The sequence below is a fragment of the Ambystoma mexicanum genome, chromosome 9 (genome assembly GCF_040938575.1).
Source record: "Ambystoma mexicanum isolate Mex_15411 chromosome 9, UKY_AmexF1_1, whole genome shotgun sequence".
Taxonomy (NCBI): Eukaryota; Metazoa; Chordata; class Amphibia; order Caudata; family Ambystomatidae; genus Ambystoma; species Ambystoma mexicanum.
Window position 1 is genome coordinate 440360676 of NC_090931.1, and position 26910 is coordinate 440387585.

General features: G+C 46.1%; 1 protein-coding gene across 4 annotated transcripts in view; it reads left to right on the top strand.

The window, feature by feature from the left end:
* POR (cytochrome p450 oxidoreductase) overlaps nt 1-26910 on the top strand; it is a 964880-nt gene that overhangs the window by 836347 nt on the left and 101623 nt on the right. For all 4 annotated transcript variants that reach the window (XM_069614934.1, XM_069614935.1, XM_069614933.1 and 1 more), the window contains one exon: nt 18540-18685. In XM_069614934.1, coding sequence (XP_069471035.1) covers nt 18540-18685 — 146 coding nt within the window. The remainder of the gene's footprint in view (nt 1-18539; nt 18686-26910) is intronic.

Consider the following 26910-nt stretch of genomic DNA (forward strand, 5'->3'; position numbering starts at 1 on the left):
CCCATTCTACCAGGGGTATGGCTGCATCTACTGCCCTACAGAGGGGTGTTCCTATTCGCAACATCTGTGATGCAGCCACCTGGGCTTCAGTACATACATTTGTACGTCACTATTCCCTCGATTCCATCCAAGGACAGGATCTGGCCTTTGGCAAGGCGGTCCTTTGCTCTGCTATTTGATTGGCTATTCTAAATTTTGATTCTAAATTCTTTCCCTCCTCCTTGCTCTGGTACTGCTTTGGGAGTCTGTCATAGATATGGAATACGTCTGAGGACCCAATCCCCTCGAAGAACAAGTTACTTTCTTACCTGGTAACGTTATTTCGATGGGATGATCCGACGACGTATTCCATATCGCTCCCGCCCTGCCTTCCCCGCTGCAGAATTTCTTTTGCGATTGCAGCTTACGTTCCGCAAGGCTTTGTGTCTGACTGGCAGTTGACTAATGTCACACGTTCTGGGGGAAAAAACTACAACTGAGGCTACGGGCGTCGTGCGTCCTACTTATCACATCGGATGACGTCTGACGTCGGAGGAGGTCCTCGACGACGGCGCATCGACGCAGGACGCAGACGCCGAAAAAAGTTTCCGAAGCAGCACAGCTGTGGTGATTACATGTCATAGATATGGAATACGTCATCGGACCATCCCAACGAAAGAACGTTACCAGGTAAGAAAGTAACTTGTTCTTCTTGATGACCACTGCTACTTCCACAATATACTGCAGGAACACTGAGTTGAAGAAATCCTGGTCAAGGTCAGGAAGGCTTCGCTCTTAGCTTGAAACACAGGCTACTGACAGGACCCTATTCACTGTAGAGAGGAACTGCTGCCAGCGAAGCGATTCCTAGGCCACATGTTGAGGATCTGCCAAGTGTTTAGATTCTAGGCTAGAATGTGACGGTGCAATGTGGATGCCCCTTCGAAAGATTGTCATCCACCAAGGTACTCTACGGAAACTTCTGAAGTCCATTGTCGGCAGCACAGCTTTATACGACACAACCTTGCTAAGTCCCACCAGTCTAGAGGCGGAAGGCGCTGCCAAAGGTCTTTCCTGGTTGCAGAAGATGGTCACTGGGGTTCTGCAATGGCGGTTCCAGGTCTTAAAATCGCGGCAAAAATGGCTGAGAATACAAAATATTGCGGCAAAAATGCGCTACAATCATGTAAATGATGCGGGGGACACCCCTGCAACCCCGGACCCATTATACCATTTAAGGGGAGTGGGGGACACCCCTGCAACCCACGCTCCCCTTAAATGGTATAATGGGGTACATCTTTACCGGGTCAAACCACAGCATTTTTGCCACAATTTTTTTTTTTACCGGTGACATTTTTGCTTCAATAATATTACCCGATACCGCAATGGCTGGCTTTTGCAATGCTTGTTCTCGCAGTAGTGCGCCAGCTCTTTTCTGTGATATCTTAATTCCTCAGAATCTTTTTTCCAGTGGGTGGCCTACAGAATGACTCTAGACCCACTCTTATCCAAAATCCAGACTGGGAGGACCCCCAGGTAGCTCACCAATGGGATGTCCCTGCACCATTCACTCAGGTGGTGGCTGTCCACTCATAGACAGCCAGCTGCCACACATCTACCCAGCAACTGACATCCCCTCAGTGAAATGGACATTGGGGCCCAGACAGCACCAGCCCTAGTCCAAGTTTCAACCAGTTTCTTCAATCATATCAAGTACTGAATGGGAATCCAAGACTGGATCCTATGGAAGTGCTAGCTTATATTGGAGTTTTTCACCTCGCAGGGCAGAAAGACTGCCAAAAAAACAAGCTGGCTCAAAAGAAAGGATGTTTACCTCAAAGAGCAACCATTTTTAGTATGTGGCGCTCAAATTGCAGTTATCTCAGTAAAGAAAGAAGGTACATGGTCCTGCACAGGGGGGGGGGGGAGGGTAGAGCATGGTTCACTGCCACCAGCCTGTCGTGTGCACATCTATAAGATAGCAAACAAGTTGCTAGTCAAAAAGAAATAGGAACACATTGTCCCTGTAACACTCCACTGAAGGTGGCTTATACTTAGAAAGTGAAAACGCAGGAAAAACGTAATGAGATACGAACTCTGCCTGCATTGGTTAGGGAGAAGAGTTCAGTGAGCTGAACAATATCTCTCGCACTCCAAAATCAACAGGATACCAAGTCATAGACAGATATGCTGTCAGTTCAGTTGAAATCAATGGAGGGAAAGTTGCAAAAATGAAAAATGTCCCTAAACTGTTTCTGAGAAATTCAAAATCAAAACATGTTAATATGCTTCCTGCTTTGAAATAATTGGTGCACAGGGAATTTAGGTGAGATGGGTATTGGTTTACTTAAACAACAAAGTTTGAAGTCAAAGGACCGAGACAATCAAGCACACGATTCGGTAAACGGCTCCTTAGACTATTTTTATTTATTTTCTTACAATGTGCTGGACCCCCCCGCTAACAACCCTATTTACTTTTTGAGCTACTGTGTGTGGTCAGCAGTTAAGTGTTGGCTTCGATTAGATGAGCACAGGTTGCATCTATAGATGTAATATTATATTTTGTCATACTGAAGAAATTTGGAACTTTCTTGTGGATACCTTTTGTAGGCAAGGTCAAGGACTTTTAAGTCGACGTTGAGCGAGGTGACTGCTTTCAGATTCTACAGCATTTTGTCCTTCCACAGTTTTATTGGGCTTTGTTGGCTATCTGGAGTTAGAAGGTATGTTTTGGTTGGCCGGCATAGAAGTGTTTGCCTTATTGAGGTTTGGACTTATAGTAGTTCTCACTACTGATCATTTCCTCATGGAGGGGTGACTGAGGCAAGCAGGAGCCCGAGTAGACAAGTGAACTCCTCGTCTAAGAACAACCTACAATGTTCAATTTCAGCTGTACATTGGTCTGGATATATGCTTTGTAAACACAACAGATGTCCACCGAATCGTGGAACCCTCCCGTCCCTCACACACCCAGGTTGTGTAAAATAACTACAAATCAATTTGTAAAAGTAACAATTTTTATATTGTATTATTTAAATGAACAAAATTAAGTGTTTCATGGTACATTGAAGTTCACATCCATAAATGTCGATACATTTTTGTACTCAATTGGTTAATAAGAAATACATTCATAAATCAAGTAATTCTACTGTCATATGGTAATAGAAATCAGTTCCTTGTATTATTTGATCCTCAAGGTTAGCTCTACATGTTCCGGGACTTTATTCCCTTCATCAGGAGCATTTTATTCCATGTGTTCAGTATTTATCTTCATACAGGTGTGTATCTATAAAAGAATTGTTCAAAAAGTTATCAACTATATGATCTTGGTCCATATTTTTCAAATATAATTTTATACTGTCATATTCAGTAATATATCATTACCTGGATGGTATTCTTGTCTTCAGAGCCTCCTTTGTCTACATCTGGTTTGTTTTCCAGTTGCTCTGAACAAATCTCACCGGTCGTCAAAGGTATAGTGTAGAAGCCCCTAATTTGAAAGCACTCCTTGGATGTAAATTAGCATCCAACTTCGAGGTGGAATCACTGTACCGTGCACACATTTGATTGGCTCTCAATCGGGGGGTGGACAGATTCAAACCTTCCTAGACTACTTCCAAGTACGTGTACTCGGCAGTGAATCCTAGACACACATTCACACACCCAGCCATTCCGGTCATGGCATCCCCTGGCTCCCAGTCTTGTTTCTAAAGAAGGTCATGACTATATATTTCTACTCGCTATTTTCATGCAAGTACAGTAACCAACGCCTAGCTGTATAGTCTCACTTGACTGCCAAAGCACATTCAACATTTTAAGGTGATCTACAGAGAAAAGGGTAAATTGCTGCTGCTTAGTGAATCTATTGTAAAACCCACAAAGAGGTCACCGGACAGTGAGCAGAACAACCTGCTGATGAGGGTTGCCTTCTCTGGCAAAAGATTTTAGAGTTTCTTTGGTGGCGGCCAGCGAACACATTACACTAATTTCCCTTGCCCTCAAGGCCTTGGTGTAGGTCTCACTGGGAGGAAGAGGTTGGTAAACAGTTATGCTGAGCAAAACAGTTGTGAATCATTGTTGGCGGATATTAGGACATTCGACCTAGCAGTATCGCGAACCTTTGTCGCACACTTGCTGCCCTGCATGCTTAACTAGTTGCACTGTCAGTAGCAGGAGCAGCTGGATTGGAGAGTTAACACAGGGACACCACTTTTCCCTGTGTTTTCTCTACACCCACCCATCTACCTTCCTGGTGCCACTGTCCTTTGCAGCAAGGGATGCAAAACATGGCTTCCTTTAAACTACAGAATCTCCCTTCTGGAGGGTGGTGGCTTCGTGTAAGCGACATCCCAGGTCCCACTTCCCATTACCCAGTCTGAGTTCCCCATGTCATAACCAAAAATTCCTGTGTGAGAGATATACACAATACTACGATAACTTTACACATGCTTCTTCAATTTTGGCACAATAGTTTATTTTTGTAAATTGTAAAAACTCACAATCCACCAATAAAATGGCATTGGTTTTTTTCATTTTTGCACAAAACCTTCTACATTGCACTTCACATCATATCACTAATTCTTTCACAATACAGCAGTTTTATCCTCCATCCTTGCAACAATTTTGATAAGTTACACATCTGGAGTCGGCCTTTTATGTACGTTTTGTAATCATGGTACACATTTAAGGATTTAAAGACTGCAAACTGGCACAGGTTATAATGTACTGTTTAGCAACTTTAGCCCTTTAGTGCAAATGTCTCAATATTTGGGTGTTCTATTCACAAGGATCTTGATTTTTTTTATTTTTTTATTAAAAGTTGTTTATTAGTTTTAACTAACTTTTACAACATAGATACATCATTAGTAAATCATAAAAATAGAAAAAACTATATACATTTCATTTAAAATTGAAGAGCATTTGTCATATTTCACATTTTTTATACATGTTCGAAGAGATTTCAAAATAACATTTGAATCATATTTCATTTGATGCATTTATGATCATGAACATAAAGAAAACGATATATATTTTATTTTGAGAAAGATCATTTGTCATATTTTCACATTTTTTATACCTTTTTCGGAGATTCCGAATGAACATAAATCCTACTCCATTTACTAAGTCTCTTTTGGCTAATTCAGCAACCAGAATTGTCAAAAATGTTACTTGTGCCAATATAGTTCTAATGTATACTCCCCACATCAAATTCATCCAGCACCATTCTCTGGCGCTCAGTGAGGTTCCAAGTATTACAACTCCAAGGAGATCTAAATGAACTGCTTCGAAGTGAGTACAATATATTAAAAGATGTTTTAAAGACTCTTTGTGACTGCTCATTGCAGAAACGGCAGGATATCTTCATTGGTTCCTATTCCTTTATCCAACCTTATTGTTTTCTCCAAGGTGTGTAGCTGGTTTAATTTGAATCTCATGTATAGATCTCTTAATTTACAGCAAGGAAATTTTGATAGGTGCAATTTTCGTGGTGTTCTTGTGGAGACAAACAAGGCTGCCTCGCAATATTGAGACTTAGAACTCATTGCATTCAATGTCTTTGCCCAATCAAGCTCAAAGAGGTGTTTTTTTACATGAAGGATTCGATATGCCAAGTCCTGAGGATTTAGAGCCATTTCATCAAGTAGTTTGTGCATTAAATTATAAAACCTCATTACTGATGGTGGGTTGGAATCAGAAATCGTTGTTCGGAAATCTTCGTAGAGTGGGTTGTCCGGAAGGTACAATATCTTTGAAAAAATCAATAATTGACGCCATTGATACCTAGCGGATAATGCAGTTAATCCCAATTCCTGTCGCAAAACACAATTGGGAAGAGATTGTGCTAGTCGTAAAGTACTTTTCCACAGTTTACCTTGAATCTGATCAAGAATAGAATCTATGTTCAACAAGCACATATCTAAACCATAGAGGATGGATGCTTCTACTTTTAACATATAGCAGTCAAATTATGGGCTCAGCGAGAATTTGCAGAATCTTGCATAGATCTTCATTTGAGTCCCGAGTGCAGCAATTTTGGCATTCAACCCCACCTTCCTTCTTATTTTAGAGTTTGTATAAGTAACATCATATCCTAGATATTTTAATGAGGTATCCCGAGGAATTGTGATGCTGTCGATGGAGCATTTCAAGGAGTGCCCTTTCTTTTTAAAATTTTTAAATATAAATATTTTTGATTTATGGATATTGCATTGCAGGTTATGCCTGTATTAGTAGTCTGCAATTATATTAAGCTTCAGCTGTAGGCCATACAGAGTTCAATCAAAGATTAAGATGTCATCCGCGAAGGCGAGCCATTGGATTTTTAATTGGCCAAGCCTTGCCGGGTACGAGATCTCATTCATCCGTATTTCATCAATATCGCAGAGGTAGAGGTTAAACAGGGCCACTGCCAAATTGCAACCCTGCTTAACACTCACCTCTGTCAGTATAGGCTGCGTGGTGGCAACGGAGCTACTAATCCTCACAAGATAAGAGGTGTTGTGATGTAATTTGGCTATTAGTGCTATCAGATGCAAGGGAATGCCCTTTTGTACCATTTTGTTCCCAAAGAATTGACCTTTCCACGCAGTCAAAGGCTGCTGACAAGTCTATCGCGGCCATATACAATGTTCCAGTATTGGGTATTTTTGTCTTGACAAGAAGGTGTGCCAGGACAGATGCGTTCAATACAGTGCCCATATGGGCACAAAAACCAATCTGGAATCGAGATAATACTTTGAATTGACGTAAATAAAGTGGAAGATCTTGCAGAATTAGAATTGCAAACACTTTTGCACCCGCTTCAATGAGGGCAATCGGTCTGAAGTTTAAGGGATCTGTTTTGTTTACTTTTTTGTGGATTAGTACTATTATCGCTTTAAGCCTTGATTGCGAGACTGAATCAGTTCTTATTGTCTCTTGAATTTGAGTGTGTATGAATTTAGCCCATAGGACAGGATCTCTTTTGGTAGCACCAGGTGGAATACAACCAGGCCCAGTGGCTTTAGAATTATTGAGCATGCGTATTGCTATTGTGATCTCTGCGAGAGTCCATCCTTGGAAGCTTCCCAAAATGTCAGGTGGGGATTCAGAGATTACATTAAAGAATCTTTCATGTAATTGAAACTTTGCTTTATAAAATTCAATCCATACCTCTTCAGAAATATTAGAGATTTGTTGCCACTTATTGCTTGTTTTGGATCATCACACAGTATTGCCCAGGTAGACCGCCTATAATTGCGACACAAACTAGTCATCATTGATTTGGTTAGTAATATGGTGATGGTGCACTCCATACGTTTTACACCTATTTCTGTATTGATTACATGTCATTTTTCGTTTTTGAAATTCCAATTTGTTTAAGTCAAGGTTTTTAAGACCTAAAGTCTTATCTCAGCATTTTTAAATCTCTTTGCTGTTTTGAGCTCAATACTATTGATGTATAAATAGTGTGGTTGTTCATTAGTAGTTCTTTGCTTTTTGATGAGATTTTTGATTGCCCCAGTTACTATAGCAAGGAACAGTTCTACTCATAGTTGGGAGTCATTCTTTAAAATTCCAAATGATTATAGTCTGTCCATATCATCGCCATTTAAGGAATTCGGAGTGTCACAAATATGGGCACTTCACCTTAAGGAAGCCCCTAGTCGATCACTCACTAAGAGAGCTTGCAGAGAGTCTTTCCTCAAGTGGGGATACTCGAGTTCTAAAGTTAGTAGCAGGGTGTTATGATCACTGTAACCTGGAGCTGTAATTTCTACTTCCTTACAGAAGCAACTAATTCTTGAAGACACTTCAAAGTAGTCAATACAGGATTTCATGGGGGGTGTGGTCTGCACGCATGCTCTAGAGACAGGCTCCTGTGGAGCTCCGTCCGAGATCCTTTAATACGACACAAATATTGCTTTAATTGGTCTGTGATCCAAGAACAAACTGGACGAAACTGAAGGGGAACCACTTCCCAACACTCGACCTGATTCTTGGGTCGAACCGGAGAAGCAAAGGCAGAAAACGAGAAGCCCGAAGTCGAGCCCCTGGGACCCACAAGATGGCGGCGCCCGATGCACGCCGAGACTAGAGCTGCGGCCGAACCAAGTCGCCCTGCGACGGACTGCAGTAGGAGACGCGCTCCTGCACTGAGGCTGCTGAGGCTGACCGATCGCTCTCCGGCTCCACCACAGCTCCGGTGATTGTGCAGAGGAGCTGCGGAGTCCGGGACTGTGCCCACCGGGACTGCGGAGCTATTGCGGCCGCCCGAGGCGGGGCTGACCTGTGCCGCGAGACACCAACTGCAACGGTGTGCCCCGCTAGAAGGTCAGGAGCGGAGACGTAAGCCCCGCGGAACAAGAGCGGGCCAAGAGGAGCTGCAGCCTTCGGTGCGGAGGAGGGAGTGCGAGGCCCCGAGCACAGCTGGCGCCGCAGGTGAGGTGGAGGGAGACCGGAGCCCTCCCCCCACGGTATGGGAGCGGAGCGGGCCCCCGCCCTGCCTGATCAGCCCACCAGTGGGGGCTCACGTTAGACAGCGAAGCCCTCGAAGGCTGTGGATGCGCTCTGTGGAACCACCCACGGCTCCGTTACCGAAGCTCCTGGGAAAGCTTTGGGGCGGACAGTGAGCCCCTGGAAACTAATCCCACATGAGGCCGGGAACACCGACCCACCGGCAGCCCATTGACAACACAGGTGGGAGTCAGTAGACACCGGACCATCCCTTCAAATCCCAAACAGGCTCCTGAGAGAACGTCAACTCTGACCCAAGCCCAGGAAACAACCCATGACCAAAGTCATTGGTTGAGAGACCGAAGATTGGCCCTTGGGACGCTCACTGCTAGACACAGTGGCAAAGGTGGGGTTGAGACCCTGAAACTAGCGAGCAGCAAAGGCCTACACCTGGCCAGGTCGGCGATCCGAACAGCTGCAGCTGTACCCCAACCAACTGCCCCACAGGGGAGGGATGTGTGATTGTGAAGTCTCATCTGGGCCACCAGATACGGAACTACTAAGGGGTCCGGGTCGACAGGACGCACCTGATATCTGAAACATAGAAGCCAAGAATATGGGCCGCAGGTCCAACCTGCACACTGCACAGAAACGGACCCACAGATTTAAAAACAAGTGATGTCCCCCCCCAAGGGCAGGCTGAAATTGGTCACGATGGATTCCTTCACGACAGTCAGACCCCAAAGGCAGTCGCTACAAGATCCAGAACTCCCCGAAGAACTGCCCCAACAGGGGGAGAACCTCAAACACACACAAGTCCTACAAGCAATAGCTGCCCTCCATACATCACTCGAAGGAAGGCTGGAAGAGGTGAAATCGGACATACAGCTCATGCGTCGGGAGGCCCGCAACCTAACTGAAAGGGTCGCGGCGGCAGAAACTACTCTCCAGGAAAACGAAGAGGACACCCGAGACCTAAAGATGATGGTCCAAGATCTGGAACAGAAAGTGGCTAGGCTAGAGGCCCGCTCTGAAGAGGCCGAAGGGCGTGCCCGCCGAAATAATATTCGCATACTAGGGGTCCCCGAAGACTTGGAAGGCCCAGACCGGACAGACTATCGAAACATTGCTGCAACAGAAAATAGGACCGGGAAACCTCTCCAAAGGGTTCTCTGTGGAAAGGGCCCATAGAACCCTTCAGAAATGCCCTCCGCCCGGATCTCATCCACGCCCAATTATAGCTAAGATTTTAAATTTCCGAGATCAAGAAACCATATTAAGATACTCCAGAGAAGGAGGTGAGATAAAGAGAAAAGATTCGACAATAGTTATATACCCTGACTATACCCCTGCAGTACAACGTGCCAGGAACTCCTTTATTCCAATAAAAGCCCTGCTAAGGAAACTCAACTTAAAATACATGCTGCTCTACCCATCACGCCTCAAGGTTCTCTATAATGGAAAAGCGATATTCCTGGAGACTCCAGCCGCAGCCAACATGTCGCTTGAACATAACCTGGCTGACGACGGGAAAGAACTACCAAAAACGGATCGGGGCTGACCATGTACCTACCAGAGAGTAAAGGAAACGGGTATTCCCCACACAACGACCGACCGCAGACAAATACAATACAAAGCAATTCTTCTGCAAAGTAAGCTACACCGGACGAGAGCTCGAAGGAACACGCGAGCGAAAGTAAGGCAACCCGCCCCACTGGAAACTGTGTAAGCAGTCTGCTCACACACAACCTGATCCGGAAGGCCAGGAGTGGCCTGGAAGGCTCGGGACCCCCCTGAGCGTTGCAAGTTGAGAGCAACTGCTAGGGACTGTTCGACTTGTTCGTTTATTTTCCCCATTCAAGGCAATGGGAGTTACTCAAGTTAAAAAATCTCCTACAAGTGAAACAAAAGATGCTGAGGAAGGTGGAGGGGAGAGGGCTGGGATCAGGTGAACCTGCAGAAGATACTGGTAGGTGCTGGACTGAATCAGACATTTCGCTTGATCCGACATGGCATCTAACGCTAAAATAAAGATAATGACTTGGAATGTGAGGGGCTTGGGATCCTATTTACGTCGGAACAGAATCAAGTCCTATTTGAACAGAAAGAGTGCAAATAGCGCTTTTGCAAGAAACACACTGCACAGCGGACTCCCTGGCTAGACTTGGGGAACATTGGGGAGGGCAGGGTGTGGGTACTACTTATTCTAGATACGCAAGAGGAGTGTACACTTGGATCCACCCCCAACTCCCATTCCACTTAATCAGGTCTGAGACAGACCCTGAGGGCAGGTTTGTAATACTGTGGGGCCGATTGGAACAGGAAGAGATATGCATAGTAAACTCTTACCTCCCTAATACTAACATTCTGACACATTTGAACTCTATGTATGCTAAAATTGCACCTTACAGATATGGGATCTTTTTCTGGGGGGGAGACTTAAATTGTGTCCATGATGCGAAACTAGACCGGTCCCTGCCCCACCCGAAAGTCCCCTCAGCAGCAACGACAGCCCTGTCCTTATTAACAGACAGATTGAACCTAGCCGACACCTGGAGAGAGCGTCATCCTGACTTCTGGGGTTATTCATACTTCTCTTCCCCTCATGATCTTCACACAAGGATAGACTATATCTTCATAGGCAAAGAACACCTGTCACAAATAGAAGAAGCACAAAACTTAGAACCATTTCTGACCAATCACCGCTCTTTATAGAATGGAACCAAGCCGGCCCCAGACCCCCTATCCCTATGTGGAGAATGCCGATAGACGCTCTAAGTGACCTGGCGTTCAGGGAAGAACTACATGAATTTATAGATGGCTTTATTGAGAGGAACACTAGGAGCGTTAACCACCTGAGCACAGTGTGGGACGCCCTTAAAGTAGTGACGAGGGGGGAAATCATCACGAAGGCAGGGGGCATTAGGAAACAATTAAGGGGTGAATTAGATCAGTGGGAACGACAGGTTGAGCAACTTGAAGCTACCCCGGTGAATACCCACCAATGAGAAGACAACCTCAAAGAACTCAGAGTTAAATGTGCCTTGGCATGGGATAGAGTAGCCAAATTTGACTATGCTACCAAAACAAACAGAACGCACATAGAAGCCGATAAACCTAGTAGAATGCTGGCCTGGCTATGTAGGAAAAAGCACCCCAGACACGATCACCATGATGCAAGCTGAAGATGGTAAGGTAGTACAGACACAGCAAGACATAAACGAAACCTTCAAGGGCTTTTATGAACACCTTTACTCTCACAAGAACCAGGTTCCCCGAGAACAAATCATAGACACCCTGGAGGAAATAGGGCTCCCCAAAATGACCCCTGAACAGGCTGAAGCCTTGGATGCAGATATCACAGCGGAGGATATAACCGAGGCAATTAAGTCACTGGCCACCGGTAGGACCCCTGGGAGTGATGGACTGCCCACTGAGTTCTATAAAGCATATGAGACCTCCCTAACACCCCTGTTACATGGGGTTTTTCAGGAAGCACACGAGAGAGGGATACTACCTGACAGCATGAGGGAGACCCTGTTGATTCCAATTATCAAGCCCAATACGCCTGTCGACAAATGTGACTCCTACCGCCCAATAGCCATGCTCAATTACGATGTGAAAATATTGACTACGATATTAGCAAATAGACTGGTCAAAATCATAGGGGATGTAGTGCATGAAGATCAGTGTGGCTTCATACCAGGCCGGAACACGACCATGAACCTACGGAGAGTACAACAGATTATTGCTCAAACGGAGGCTAACACGGAGACATATGCACAGCTGTCCCTTGATGCCATTAAGGCGTTAGATTCTATATTTTGAGAGTGGCTAGTGGCGGTACTAGAGGGTTTTGGCTTCGGCCCGGGGTTCATTAGGTGGATCAAGATACTTTACACCAAGCCTAGGGCCAGAGTAAAAATAGGAAAATACATATGAGACCTGGGACATATGCAGGGGCACTAGGCAGGGATGCCCGCTCTCCCCCATGCTTTATGTATTAGGACTGGAACCTATTGCTATATATTTTCAAAAACAATTTTTTGACGCTGGGATACGGCTGGGAGGAATAGACCATATTATCTCTCTTTACGCAGACAACGTACTACTGTATGTCAGGGACCCACACAACAACGTGCCCACAATGCTAGACGTCTTAGACAACTTTGCAAAGTCTTCTGGCATACAATTCAGCAGGGCGAAGTCCTGTCTATTCCCTCTGGCAGGCCTCAAGGGGAAAGACATAACAGAACTTCCTGCGGTAGGAATACAGTGGGAGCCGACCTCATTCAAGTATTTAGGGATACACATAATGCATACCCCTACACTAATGCATGAGCACAACACGAAGACTGCGATTCCTGTCCTGAGAAAATCCATGAACTTCTGGGCGAAACTTCCCCTATCCATGATGGGTAGAGCTGCAATAATTAAAATGATTGTCCTTCCCAGATTCTTGTACGGGTTCCAGAATATACATTTTTACATCGTGTCGTTTTTCCGCCTACTAGAAAGGATAATCCGAGATTTCTTGTGGGGGAAACGAAGATGCAAAATAGCACTCACCACCCTGATGCTACCATACACCCAGGGGGGAATCCAACTCCCAAACTTTGAAAAATACTATCTGGCAGCACAGCTTAGTTTTGTCACCAAATGGCTAGCAGATGAAGCCACGTCTGAGACGCCCCGGCTGCAGTCCCTAATATCCCTGTTGCATATGAGAGAACTCATCTGGGCCCCCTCCCACCTGATGCGAAATGTCCCTTTCATGGCCATCCTGGGACGAAAAATTTGGCGCAGGACAGAAACCCTTACCTGTGCTAAGCGCCAGTACTCCCCGGACATACCACTGATCTCGGACCTATGCAGATCCGTCGTAGATCTACATCACCTCAGACACTGGGAAAGGAATGGGATATACTCATGGGGGGACCTATTTGCGGATGGGGCTTTTAAAGATTTTGAAACACTTCAGGAAGTGGATGGAGTCCATATAGGCCAGTTCCTATGGTATCAGAGGATGAGAACCACAGCACGAACCAAGTGGACGTCATGGCCGGAGGAACCGGAATCAAACTCCCTGATTGCACTACTGTATGCCCTGGGTGAAGGATGGAAGCCGGTATCCCAGATCTACGGCCACCTAAGTGACATCCCCAACCCACGGAGTGCCGATCTGAAAAGCAAATGGGAAACAGACATGGGCCGGGAAATGTCGGATGGAGAATGGGAGCGGGCTTTGACATTTCCCAAGACTGTCTCCAGAAACCACAGATTCAGACAAATACAACTCAACCTGCTACACCGAACATACTTAACCCCATCCAGGCTGGCAAAATGCAATAAAATGTCGCACTCCAATTGTAAATGGTTTGGAATGAATAATGCGGACTTGATCCACATGTTCTGGTTGTGCACTAAGACGCAGTCCCTGTGGGCCGCCATACAGCAGACAAGCGATAATCTGGGGATGACCCGATACAAATGGACCCCGGAGGAATGCCTATTGGGCACATACACTAGACCGGCCAAACTCAAGCACCTCGCCAGACCAATGGACATTATGTGTATACTGGCAAAGAGGGCAATTGCAAGGTCCCGGAAGAAAACAGTTGGGCCCCAACAGAAAAGCTGGCACACTGAGCTGAAACGCTGGGTACGAGCAGAAACAACGGCTTGGGAGGACAGTGTAGCCAGATCTACAGACGACTCGAGTATGACCCTGGAGGCCTGCAAAGAACTCAGACTCCCTGTTTTACCCCTCAGATGACAAGCCCCCATGAACTGGAACGAATCCACCGAAAGCGGACCTATGAACCGAACTGGAAGGACCTGGGCTTTTTCGCCGCTACCTCACTGGGCCCTCACAGGCATGAGCCCCCCTTTCCCCCCCTCCTCTAGACCAGCCGGAAACCACCCCTCCCCCCCCCCCCGGTCTGCCAAGCGGCACTAGCTCAACCGAAAAAACACTGGGAGATAGTTAATGTTGTAATGTTAATCTGTTAATGTTTTATGCTGAAATGCTCATTATCCTCAAATCACAGACATATTTAGTGTCCTGTAACTGTAATAAATGCCAATAAACAAATTTGAAAATAAATGCAGGATTTCATGTGGTTGCGTTCCCAAGTAATCACAACTTCTTTATTCTTAAAAGGCACAGGGTAGCTCTCCTACTGTGCGAAAAATGTGTACCTTAAAGCCCCTCACTTAGAGGTGGCTGAGTTTTTTGAGGGATTATCGATAAGTGCATTAGGGTATATTTGTGCCATACAATCTGTATTGAAATCACCTCCCAAAACCAATTTACAGTGTGGCCACATCATAAATACCTCATCGAACATCGCCACAATTTTCTCCATAATATTTTGAATAATCCTAAGAGAGGGGCTGTGGTACAATATGATCAGAAAACACTCTTTTGGTCTTGCACCCATTTCGATTACCACCGCCAGAAAGGGATGTTCTTTGTAAATCTTACAAATCGAGTAAGACCAGTCATTGTTAAGAAAGATCGCAAGACCCTCCCCACCCCTCCGAGGGCCTTCCTGAGGCTCCATGGAGGGCCTCCATATGGATTACACTGAAGCCTTTTAACTGAAATGGCGACATACTCGTTGTTTCCTGACATTGCATGATGTCCACATTTTCTTGTGGGTTCCTGGCAGTAGTGTTCCAGGAAATCATCCTAAGTGAGGTTTTAATGCTATGTAGTTGTCACGTTCTTAGGTTCCTTAGGAGCAGCTAATAGTACCGACAGCCAAGACCAGTCTCTGGTATTCACAGAGATGGTCGCTAGTTGTGCTATTACTGCGGCTTCAGGAAGTTGTGTTGATTGGTTGCATAGAATAGGATTTACAGCTAATTGTTGAGTTTCTAAGGGCTTCTCATTGAATGCAATTGCTTCCTCAATGGATTGTAAGAAGTCCAGGGGTAGACCTATCATATAAAGTTCTCTTTTGTGCGTCCAAAGCAATTCCGCGATTATTGTGGATTGCACTTGTAACATCATCCTATAATTATTAATAGGAGTGAGTGTTATCCATTCACTATCTCTTGAAGCAAGCATTCTTAGAGCAGGAATTTTCTGAAATGCTTGAAGCATAAATGAGCGATTTAAGCTCTTGTCGCCATTGATCTCAGGAGAACTGACCCATCCCATTATAGAAGAGATCCCGGGGGAATTCGGCAAGTTCTTCTCCTCCTGACTAGCACATCCTTCATGTATATCGATTTTTGATGAAACGCGATCACCAGGCAAAACGGCATCTTGTATTTGGCCTGGTGAGCGATAACTCACTACACATGGGAGATGGAGAGGAGGAGTTCCACCCTCGGATAAAAGCTTCCCAAGTCGCAACCTGTCATCAATGCACAATGAAGTAGGCATATTTTGCTGTAGTGGCACAACCTTTGTCGGTTCAATTCTTGTGCATCCAATTATAGATACTCGTGTATCTGTGCTGTTTTTTTGAGGGAATATTAAAACCCCCACTATCAGAAATAGTTTTTTTTTATTGGGAATTGGTTTATAATAGGTTGATATTAGGGTCTGCTGAGGTATTGTCAAGGAAGAAGCAAATTCATTCATTCGTGGGTTTCTTGGGCATCACAGCATCTTGGTTGGGTGCATTGGAGGAATTGAACTTGCTACATCCCTCTGGATCAAGCTGGAGGGCTAATCTACTTTCTATAGAAAGTTCCTCCACATCGATTCTGAGAACAGAGGATTCTTCAGAAGCCACCAAGTTAGAGGCTGCATCCTTCTTAACAGCTTCCCTTTTGAGGATCTTAATTCGTTTTTTAGGATTTTTTTTGTCCTTTTTATTTTTTTTTATTTACCTCAGATTGTACGACATTACGAAGTTGAAGTATTTTGAGTGCACGTATGTATGACCTTTTTTCTTTTCTTTTCAAAATGCTTTTGATCAACATTCTCTAAGGAGTTTTCACCAACAGCATCACTTTCAACTTGAGTTTCTTTGGGTTTAGCCCCTCTGCCCTTGCACAGCTGATTGAAGAGGAAACTATCTAGATGATCGATATCCCCTACATTGGGGATCGCACCCTCATTGGAATTGTCCACTATCACTTCCCCTTCATTAGACTGATTGAAGAATAGCAATTGATCAGAGTGGAAAGTTATCATCTGTCATAATTGGGCGTGCGTATATATTTGTATCACATCCCCTGAAGTAACAACATTTATCGTTTGGGCAAATGATTGGGGAAAAGAGAAGGCGGGTTGCGCCCCTGCACGCTTGTTGTCAGAAGGTTCTTGTTCTGTAGACCTCGTGGTTTGAGTGGCAATCGAATATTTACAATTATCACTGTGAGGTGATTTGGACCCCCCTTCACGTTTGTAATTTTCCGAGAAAATAAATCCCTCCAATTTATTTAATTTTGATAACATCTGTGCCAGTGCAGTTTTGGTATCCCTCAGCTCATAGAGTGTATAATAATGGCCTTTATCTAGAAGGTTTAAGATTCTATGTATGACGGGATAATTAGATTCAAGTGTTTTCAATTCCTCAGCTGGTAATGGTAGATCAGATCGTAGAGAGGAGGAATGCTCTAGATGCGATCATTTTATCGGCTTTGCAAAACCTTCCCCTAAGTATGAATCGTGATCATGGGGGTTCTGTAATGCAACCTCTGTGTTCTTGTGTCTCACATGAATTTGAAGGATGAATGGGAGACTGCTCACATACGTCCTTACACCTATTCAGTGTAGAAAAGCGTGGAATGTTCTCACTCATATGTAAGTGGATTTCGCAATTCGTCCTGAAGGTGCAGTGACAGGAGTAGAGGGTCCTCCTGATAGCTCCACCCTTTTTTCAAGTTCAGTGAGCACAGCTGGGGCCAGGATTGATATATCTGAGGGAGGGTACAGGGAGGGATCCTCCGCCTTAGGTATATCAATAACTTCCTCCATATCACGCATACTCAAAAAGCTTTTTCTTGAATTCAGTATTTGCTCCTTTTCCCTGTTCTAGGTTGGTATTTCAGCGTGAGGTGGTGTAGGAGCATTAAGGGAGGATTTCAAGTACGCAAATGCAATTTCATGGCATATTGTTTGATCATTAGTGAGTGAGTGAGTTGTTATGCATTTTACTCTTTGAGAACTGGGATAGATGATTTATGTTCCAAAATCGATTGAGAGAGCAGATTAAGTTTGGGGGTAACGATAACGTTTTCCCTAAGATAGTCACCTTGTCGCTGTTTAAGTGAGGGTTGACCCTCTGTGTGCCCACTGAACAACCGTGCTATCATGTAAGTCTTATAGTTATTACTAGTAGGTTGTGCGTAACAATTACAGTACACCAGTGATAGAATACTCAGTAAGAAAAACTAACCCAGACTCACTTGTACAGAGATAATAATCAACTCCTCTACTCCGTCCCATCACCCACTCAGACAACTTGATATCAAATCAATTTAAGATAATTCACATATAGGTACATAAATGTACGTTACCCCCACCGCCACACCACTTACCCGCACAGCCTAAAAGCACTGTCGGGGTGCACGCATGGGTGCGTGAGCACCTAGTGCTAAGTAGGCTGTGTAGGAGGTGGGAGGCGGGGGGAGCAAGGGGCCGATCCGAGATGAGGCCGCACAGCTTCTAGAAGGAAGTGAGAGAATACGGGGCGTGAGTTTTGCAATGAGTAACATGCTCACCGTCTTAAGAGCAAAGACAATCCAAAAGCAGTCCCCAGACCAAGTCCCAAACCAAATAGAGTTAGAGTTCACTCAGCACAAGGAAAGCAACACCCAAGGTAGAGTGACGGGTGACGACGCCTATTCAAAATAATAGGAATATTTACTCTGGGGTTCGTGGTCCACTGTTTCAGTTTCACTGCCCTTCCTCTTGCGCATGGACTGCGATGTTGAAAATGAAACTCGCAGTGATTGGAGCAGGAGAGAAGTCCACTATAGTGCTTAGTCCGCTCAGCACAACAGCACTTTTGGGGCACTTCCGGCACTTAGATCTTGAATCCAAGTTGCTTTGAGATTGAGACGAATCATGCAAGGGCTGTTGTCATTTGAGAATGTTTCACTGATGCCTTAACTATGAGAGATGATTTGTTTAACAATGTGCTTTCTCGGTGTTGCAGGCAAAGAAGTGGGTGATACAGTGCTTTACTATGGCTGCCGGCACGAAAACGAAGATTATCTCTACAAAGAGGAGTTGAAACGTTTTCATGCAGAAGGAGCCCTCACACAGCTCAATGTAGCCTTTTCCAGGGACCAAGAGCAGAAGGTAAATTGTTTGCTTTGTCGTACTGTTTGTATTGTCACTATTGGCTAACTCTCAATACATGTTTTGTGCGGTCATTGTTGGCTTCCCCCACTGCATGTTATGTGCATCCCTCTTTAATTCTCATTTGCAGCACAGTTTGTACTTGTCCCTGTGCATGGGGAAAAGAATATTTTGGCGTGCACAGTGAGGACCAGAGCATACTGTGCCTTCAAGAATTAAGGTGCGCCGCTTTAGGGGCCTGTTGCTCGTGAATGCATGCTCTAATTACTGTTCAACAGTCTCCATACTCCATCTCACCAACACAGTTCTGTGCCCACTAGACAATAATTTACCTGCATCGGCTGTGCAGAGCTCTTCTGTGCATGCTGTTCTTGGTCTCTTCTCCCTCCCTCTGCACGCTGGTTCCTTCCATGCTTGTTTTCATTCCAATTCCGATGGTGCCAGGGTTTTAACTGCCCAAAGCTACAATGAGATTAGGCATTCAGGCAGCAACTGTGATCCAATTATCCCCACCAGAGCAGGGGAAAGAATCGCCTCTGCGAGTTCCTTCTAGTTGTCTGGAAGCGGCAGAGTTTCACCGTCGGAATATTCAGGGTATCACAGGATGTTGTTGCAGGTTCAGAGTTCTAGTTCTTGACAAGGTGAATGGTTAAGTGGCCTCCCCCTCCCCTCCTTCTGGAATCAGTGAGTGAAAACCACACCCAATCACATGCCATGCATCATTCAAACAGAAGGGTGGTCTGCCAGTGGCAGGCCATCCCTCCAAGCACACTCATGAATTATGGAAGGGCCTCTCATACAAAGGAAAGAATCCACAGTGCTTCACACATGCATATGCCAGTCAGAACTGGTTTCAGGCTGACTACAGAGGTCAGTCCTGGGACACACACATTGATAGGCCAAAGATGGCCATCACCACTCACACACAGGGACAAAGAATAGCCATGTGAACCCTCAGGCCTTTGTGGCAAACAACTGCAATCTCCATTTTGATGACCGGATGAGGGGGGTCAAAAAGGCCCAGCCAGGTCAAATGGATTCCATCAAGTAGAACCATTTACACCACCAAAGCCACCACAAGCCTAGCCACATGACTAGCATAGAGGGTACGTCATCCAGGAGACTCTGGTACATCGTCATAATGACTCTTCTTAAAAATAATTTTAAAAAATCTTTATTTTTTTTAAACTTGATTTTATTAGCATTTATAGCGAGAACCAGACTTTTTCAATGTAGCCAACAATTACAAGTGTAACCCACTTTGGCAAGAACAGTCTATCATGTAATTTCCCCTCCTCAACCTCTCACCCCCTTTGCCCTCCCTTCACCCCCCAAGTCATAACGACTCTTAAGGCACGGCACATAAAACGATAGAACCAAACTTACAGGTTTACGACCAAGCCTGACTGAGAGAATAATTTAGTGAAAAACAAGTAATCCAGCAAATTGAGAAGGGGACCTTCCAAGTCAGACAAAATAACTCCAAAAATGGAATTCTGACCCAACCAACAAACTCTGAAATTGTTTGGTTACAATACAGGAGATGAGATGAGATGAGAAGGATGGGTGTTCTATTGGACCTTGGTTTCACTGTGAACTCCCAGATAGCTGTTGTCATTCATTCAGGCTTTTTCCATCTGCATACAAAGACACATGTCTTTGCATACCTTAACTGGCCAAATGGAAGATCAGCATTGGTGGGGCTTGTGCTGTCCTGGTTAGATGATGCTAAAGTCCTATATCTAGTCCCAAAAAAAGCCCAGAACATTTGTAGAACACTGAAAGCAGAACGATCCTTAATATAAGGCAAAGGGAGCATATCTTCTCAGCCCTACAGAATTTACACAAGCTCCCAGTGCCGTTAAGAGTGCAATGCAAGACTACGTTTCGTTTAAAGCCATCGATCAACAGGGGCCACTTTCTTCACGAGAAAATGTGAACACACGTCAACCCTTTAATTGAGCTCAGGTAGCCAGTTGGTCTATATACCTAGATCTAAAAAGTTATGCTCACCTGGTAGAGCATCCCAGTACTTTGTACTGCAACTGAGGGATGTCTTGCCTTTGGGCCTTAGTCAAATAGATCAATTCAGAATCTTAAAATCCCACCTCAAAACGTACCTCATTGCTGCCTATTTGAATTAAATATGTAGATTACTAAATAATACCCCCAAGTCAAACCTTTGCATCCATTAGCTTTACTGCATGGTAAGAAGACATTTTTGGGTGAGATTGCTCTAATGGAACAAGGGATGTGTATATGCTGAACAAAATCAAAATACATTCATTAGTGTAAGTAGTGAGGCATACATGGGGTGGTGGGATGTAAGGCAGTATTATGGCGGTTCTTCAAGAAGTAGAAGATTGAACGTAAGGGAAACTTGACTATATGAATCTTGGTGGTTTTTTGAGATGGAGCCCTCCAGTGAAGAGGACGAGTAGGGTGGAAAATGGCTAGCCCATGGATGGATTTGAAAACTAGTAGTAAATACTTGTAGTGGGACCGGGTGTGTGCGAAGTACCAGCCGGTATGGAAGCTGTTATGAAAGAGGTTTTCTTTTTGCGTCTTTCCTTCCATTGACCTCAATTGAACCCCCTCCATTTTCCTATGATTTTAACCTTATCCTGAATTTTAGAGGCAAATAAAGCCTTTTTGCTTTCTTTCCTTGTTGGCTCATTCATTTTGGAGTACTGGTCAGCTCATGTTGCTACCAGTGCAAGATTTTACTGTAGCACACTTCACCTTACAGTGAAGGTCTGCAGGGGTACTTTGTATCCCTTTTACGTTTTGTAACATTTCTGAAATTTTTGCGAGGTGCCCAAGATGTGCCAGTGGCAGCAGATAATTTTATACTGTGTATCATTTTCACAAAGTGCACTTTTGCATTTCACAGCATAATGGTATTTCAAGCCATTTACTCAAAATGGCTGTACCGCACATTTTTCACCTCTTTGGTCATTTTTTGCATTGACCTTCGTTCCTGCCTTCTGAGGTATTGAAATGCTATGTATGCCAAGCACTTTCCCAGGCAGAATGCTGGTGTGAGCATCTGGATGGATGTGGAGGCTGGGACTGTCTGTTGCTGGTCAGATGTGAGGTAACAAGCTGACCATGATGGGGACCACCCTTGCCAGTTTGAATGATGCCGATTGTTACCATTGGTAGGCTGTGGGCAACCCCACCTTGAATTTGGTTCCCCAGATGGTCATTTGGAGCAAAGACCCATATGAAGAGTTGCAGTGGACGTAAGACCCGAGGACGACAGTTAAATACCTCCAGCCAAGTCCTGCAAAGCCCCATCTCTTTGCATCGATCTCATGAAGACCTGTGGCGATGCTTCGACCATTGGGCTGGGCTGACCAACTAATCGAGACTGCTGCACGAGGATCTTGTCCTCAGAAACCTCCAGCAGTGTGGAGCTGGCCTGTTTCATCCAGGAAATCTTGAGCGCATCAGTCTTGAGTTTCGACTTGGAACTCTGCAGGTCATCTATTTGTGGTCAAAATCCAGCAGCTGCTGCTCTCTATCACGAAGAGGGGCCTTCCTGGAACAGTGTTACTCATCGCCACAAGTGTTGCCTCCCGCCATATGATCAAAGATTTCTTCGCTGCTGCCAGTCTATCGTATCCTGGGGTCTCCAGTCATAATGGGACCTGTAGTGGTTGTCGTCCTGTGGTGCCTGGGACGTCCAGCTTCATAGTATCGGGAGCAGTCTTGACGGAGTTGAGAACAGCCACCTAGCCGGACCCAATACAGACCCGGAAAACTACCACTTCAACCATGGCTCTTGGATTCCCGGAATCTCTGCACTGACTGAATTAAGTTGGCCCAGCAACTCTGTGAACCCTAGGTGTATCTTCTTAGAGAATCAGAGTAAGGGTAGGGAAGTTTGCGTACCTGTTCCCACTCCGTTGTCCCGCTATAGGGTTGTATAGCCATAATGTCCACTCCCTAACTCTCCCTTGCATGGTCGGTGTAGTTCTGGCCAAGGATTTCCCCATGAACATCCCTGAAAGTGGTGGAATTATGGAGAGTACCCCTGATGTACTGAACTGACCTTCACTTACTCCTTCACTGCAACATTTACCTTCCTTTTGGCGTTGCCAATACTTTTTCTTCAGTTTTAAAGAATTCCAGCTCCATGCAACAAATACTTACTTACCTAGAAACTTTGGTCTACCTACATGATAAAGGAAGGACTTCAGAGGTTTTTCAAGCCTTAATTTATAAGCTAGTGTATTTCTTTAATTGCTTTTCTAATGTGTTTTCCCTACTTACTGTTTTAGTGCTAAATTATTTTTTACTATTTTTAGAGTAAAGTGTAGATGAATTCAGGTGAGATTAGTGTGTGTACATGTATGCAATGTTTTAAGGCCTAATAAAAGGTGTATTTGTGTACTTCTGTCTAGTTTTACTGTACCATTACCCCAGCCATATTTATGAAGCCTGCTATGCTTCCTTGATTGGCTGTTTTCAGACCCAAGTGTCAATAACCCAGTTTGCTAACTAGGTTTGCCTCTCTGAACCCTCCTAGGGGTTGTTTCTGAAAATCCCTCTTAAGAGCAGCGGTCTGGGCGAGGCGAGTGAGAATCTGGGGATGATATAAAGAGTATGGTTTGAAAAGTTAAGGGGGGTGGTAGAGTACAAGGCAAAGAAAGAGGCTACAGAAGTGGTCAAGACTACTGATTAGCATGGGTAGGTTTTGACAAATGGTAGTTGAGACAAGGACGAATTTTACAGATATTGAGCAAGTTTAGTCTTACAGCGGTGATGATAAAGTTGATAAATTGTTGAAACTTCAGATTGCCGTTGAAGATGACCTTAAGTTTGTGACCTTTGGGAGAAAGTGGACTGTGTCAGGAGGAAAAGGATATTGCTGAGGGCAAGCTGGTGGTGCATTCTTAGGAGTCATGTAGATGAATTTCATCTTAGAACTCCGCATAAGGCAGTAAAGTTCCATGCAGTGACAAAGAGCTGCGAGACGTACAAAGATCCCAGAGGAGAAGTTTAGCCTGACAGCAGGCAACAAGTATATCAGTGTATTATCTGCAGAAAAATATGAGTGAGAGTAGTGGTATGAAAACAGAGCATTTGTGAGTGAATGCCCAGTGGAGGAGTGCTGGCATTCGAGGTAGCCATATCCCAGGGAATAGCAAATGACTGTACTTGCCTGGATTAAATCCTACCTTTCTGATCACAAATTCTGAGTTTCGAGGGGATTGGGTCCTCCGACGTATTCCATATCTATGACAGTAATCATCACAGCTGTGCTGCGTCGAAAAATCTTCGGCGTCTGCGTCCTGCGTCGATGACGTCGATACGCAGCTCTCGAGGACCTCCTCCGACGGCTGACGTCACTGGATGTTATAAGTAGGACGCACCACGCCCGTAGCTTCAGTTTCGTTTTTTCTGCGAACGTGTTCGCTTCGGGAATCTCGGCGCGCCTCGACTCTTTGGAGTTTCTGTTGCTTTCTCGGTTCTTCGAACCTGTTTGTTAATTAATTTCTTTGTGAAGATGTCTACCTCGTCTTCCACACCGCGTCCGTGCTTTAAGAAGTGCGGGGACTGTGGGTCCAAGATGTCGGTCACGGACTCGCACGACGCCTGCCTCTGGTGTCTCGGGGAGGCCCATGACATGGATGACTGTGTCGACTGCCAGTCGCTCACGTCGAAAGCCTTGCGGGAGCACAAGAAGAAGTTACCGGTAGGTAAGGTGTCCAAGCCCCGGAAGTCGAGGTCTGCGGGGCTTTCGACAGACGACTTGAAGGGCGACTCTCTGCGTCGTCGTCAGAAGTCCAGTGGGTCTCGGTCCCAGAGTCGGTCTTGCCACTCCTCTGCCTCTTCGAGGCACTCCCGGAAGTGCCGTCATCGGTCGCCTTCCCCGCCCTCATCCGAGGGTCGCTTACCCCACCAAGCATGCGACACCGGAGGAATGGGCTTCCTTCGGGAAGAAAATGTTGGCGATTCTCGAATCGCATGGCACAGGTTCGTCCGTGCCTCCGAGTGGGGTCAGTCGTGATCAACCGAGAGACGCCGCTCGCATGCCTTCGGGCTCGGGTGGTCGTCACGATTCGCGGGAAAGGTCCCGCTCGGACAAGGGGAATCGTTCTCGGCATGCCCGGTCCAGGTCCCGGTCCTCGACACGCTCGAGACTGCATGAACCTGTGAAGTCTTCGAGGAAGACGTCAATGCTGGTGGCGCCGAGGTCGTCGGAGGACTCTCTCGAGGCTCCGCCTCTGAGGAAGTCGTCGGCGGCCAGGATGTCAAGGGACACGCTCGGGGCTCCGCCTTCGAGGCCTGTGTTGACGCCGTCGATGTTGTCGGCGCCGCGTCTGTCGTCGACGCCGATTCTCCCGGCGCCGATTCTCTCGACGCTGGCGCCGATTCACTCGATGCCTTTCAGGGCTGTGTCGACGGGGGTACCCCGTGGCTCAGGGGAATCACCTACAAAGGCTCTTTCCAAGGTCAAGCATTGCTTTGGTTCCAGTTCTGTGCCTTCTTACTGCCATCTGGAGTTCATTTCAGAGGTGGATGAGGGCTCTGATGATGGCATGGTGCCTGACACGGTGCCTGACGAGATTCTCTCGGGCCATAGCCAGTTTTAGGACATGAGGCAGTCACTGCATGATGCTAGTGGACTGGACACCTCTCCGGAGGTGGAGTTTTGTAGGCCTGAGGCTGGCTTTCATGCCGATTCTTTGTACCGGCGCCTTAGGTCACGGGTCACCGAGTACTAAGGATGGTCTGCTCCCCCAGGGGAGTTTGTTCAGGATGACCTTACGGATATCCTCGACGTTGGTTCACCAACTGACCCGGTCCTGCCGTTTCATATGGCTCTGCAGAGGAGGGTGGCGGCGGCTTGGACTGCTCCGGAGAGTCTCCCGCCAGTGAGCAAGTCTTTGCCGCGAAAATACCGCCCAGCCAGTTGTGACCCCTGCTTACTTGTCCAAGCACCCTACTCTGGAGAGTTTGGTGGTGCAGGCGGCTACGGCCCCAGCAAAGCAGGCGTCGTACCCTACCATCCCTCCTGATGGGGACGACCAGCGTTTTGATGGCTGGGTGAAGAAAGTGTTTTCTGCAGGGGGTATGGCGCTTCAGGCGGCCAACTCTCATTTGTGCCTTGTCTCGTTTCACGCACACTCTGTGGAACTGTTTCTTTGGCGGCTGAACATATTCCTGAAGTGGATGAACGGGGTGGTTTCCTTGCCATGGTTCAGGATGGCAAGGATGTCATGTGTGAGGTTGTTCAGTTGGGTTTGGACATGGGAGATTGCGTCAGCCGGTCCATGGCGGCGAGCACCGTGATATGCAGGTTTGCGTGGTTGTGGAAGTCGGGGTTTGCTCCTGATGTGCAGGCTCGCCTCCTCAACATGCCCTTTGACGGGGGAACATCTTTTTGGCAGCAAGGCTGACGAGAGTCTTGAGAGGTTGCAGACCTCCAAAGCTGCAGCGAAGTCATTGGGCGCTGCAGTTCGACAACCTCCGCCTTTTTGTCCTAGGGACAGCAATGGAGGGGAGGGTCCTTTCGTTATTACACATCCTTTGGTAAAGCGAGAGGAGCTGCCAGTCAAAGGGGCCAACGTAGGAGTGCCAGAGGTGGAAAACAAGGTACTCGAAGTGCCAAGGCCGCTCGGCTGTTGCCTCTTTGCCCTCAGGCAACGCTGCAGCCGCTTCAGCTCAGTCATGAGGCCATGTCCCATGGTTCGCCATTTGGGGGAAGGCTGGCGCAGCATCTTGCAGAGTGGCGTGCCATTACTTCAGATGTGTGGGTTCTGGAGATCATAACCCACGGCTACTGTCTTCCTTTCTGGCAAACGCCTCAAGACAATCCACCTGGGAATCTCTCTTTGAAGAGTCTGGATCCGCTCCTTGCACAGGAAATTCAATCCCTGCTGGAGAAAGGTGCCATAGAACCTCAAGGATGCTTATTTTCATGTGCCGATCCATCCAAAGCACAGGAAGTACCTGAGGTTCGTGGTTGGCGAATCGCACTTTCAGTTTCGGGTCCTGCCGTTCGGATTGACCTCCGCCCTGAGGGTCTTCACCAAGCTCATGGTAGTGGTGGCAGCACACCTCAGGAAAGGGGGAGTCACGTCTACCCCTACCTGGACGATTGGTTGATCAGGGCGCGCTCTTCCGAGCAAGACCTGGATCATCTGTCAGTCACCTGCCACTCCCTCCACAAGCTGGGCTTCTCCCTCAACTTGAAGTTCCATTTGACAGCC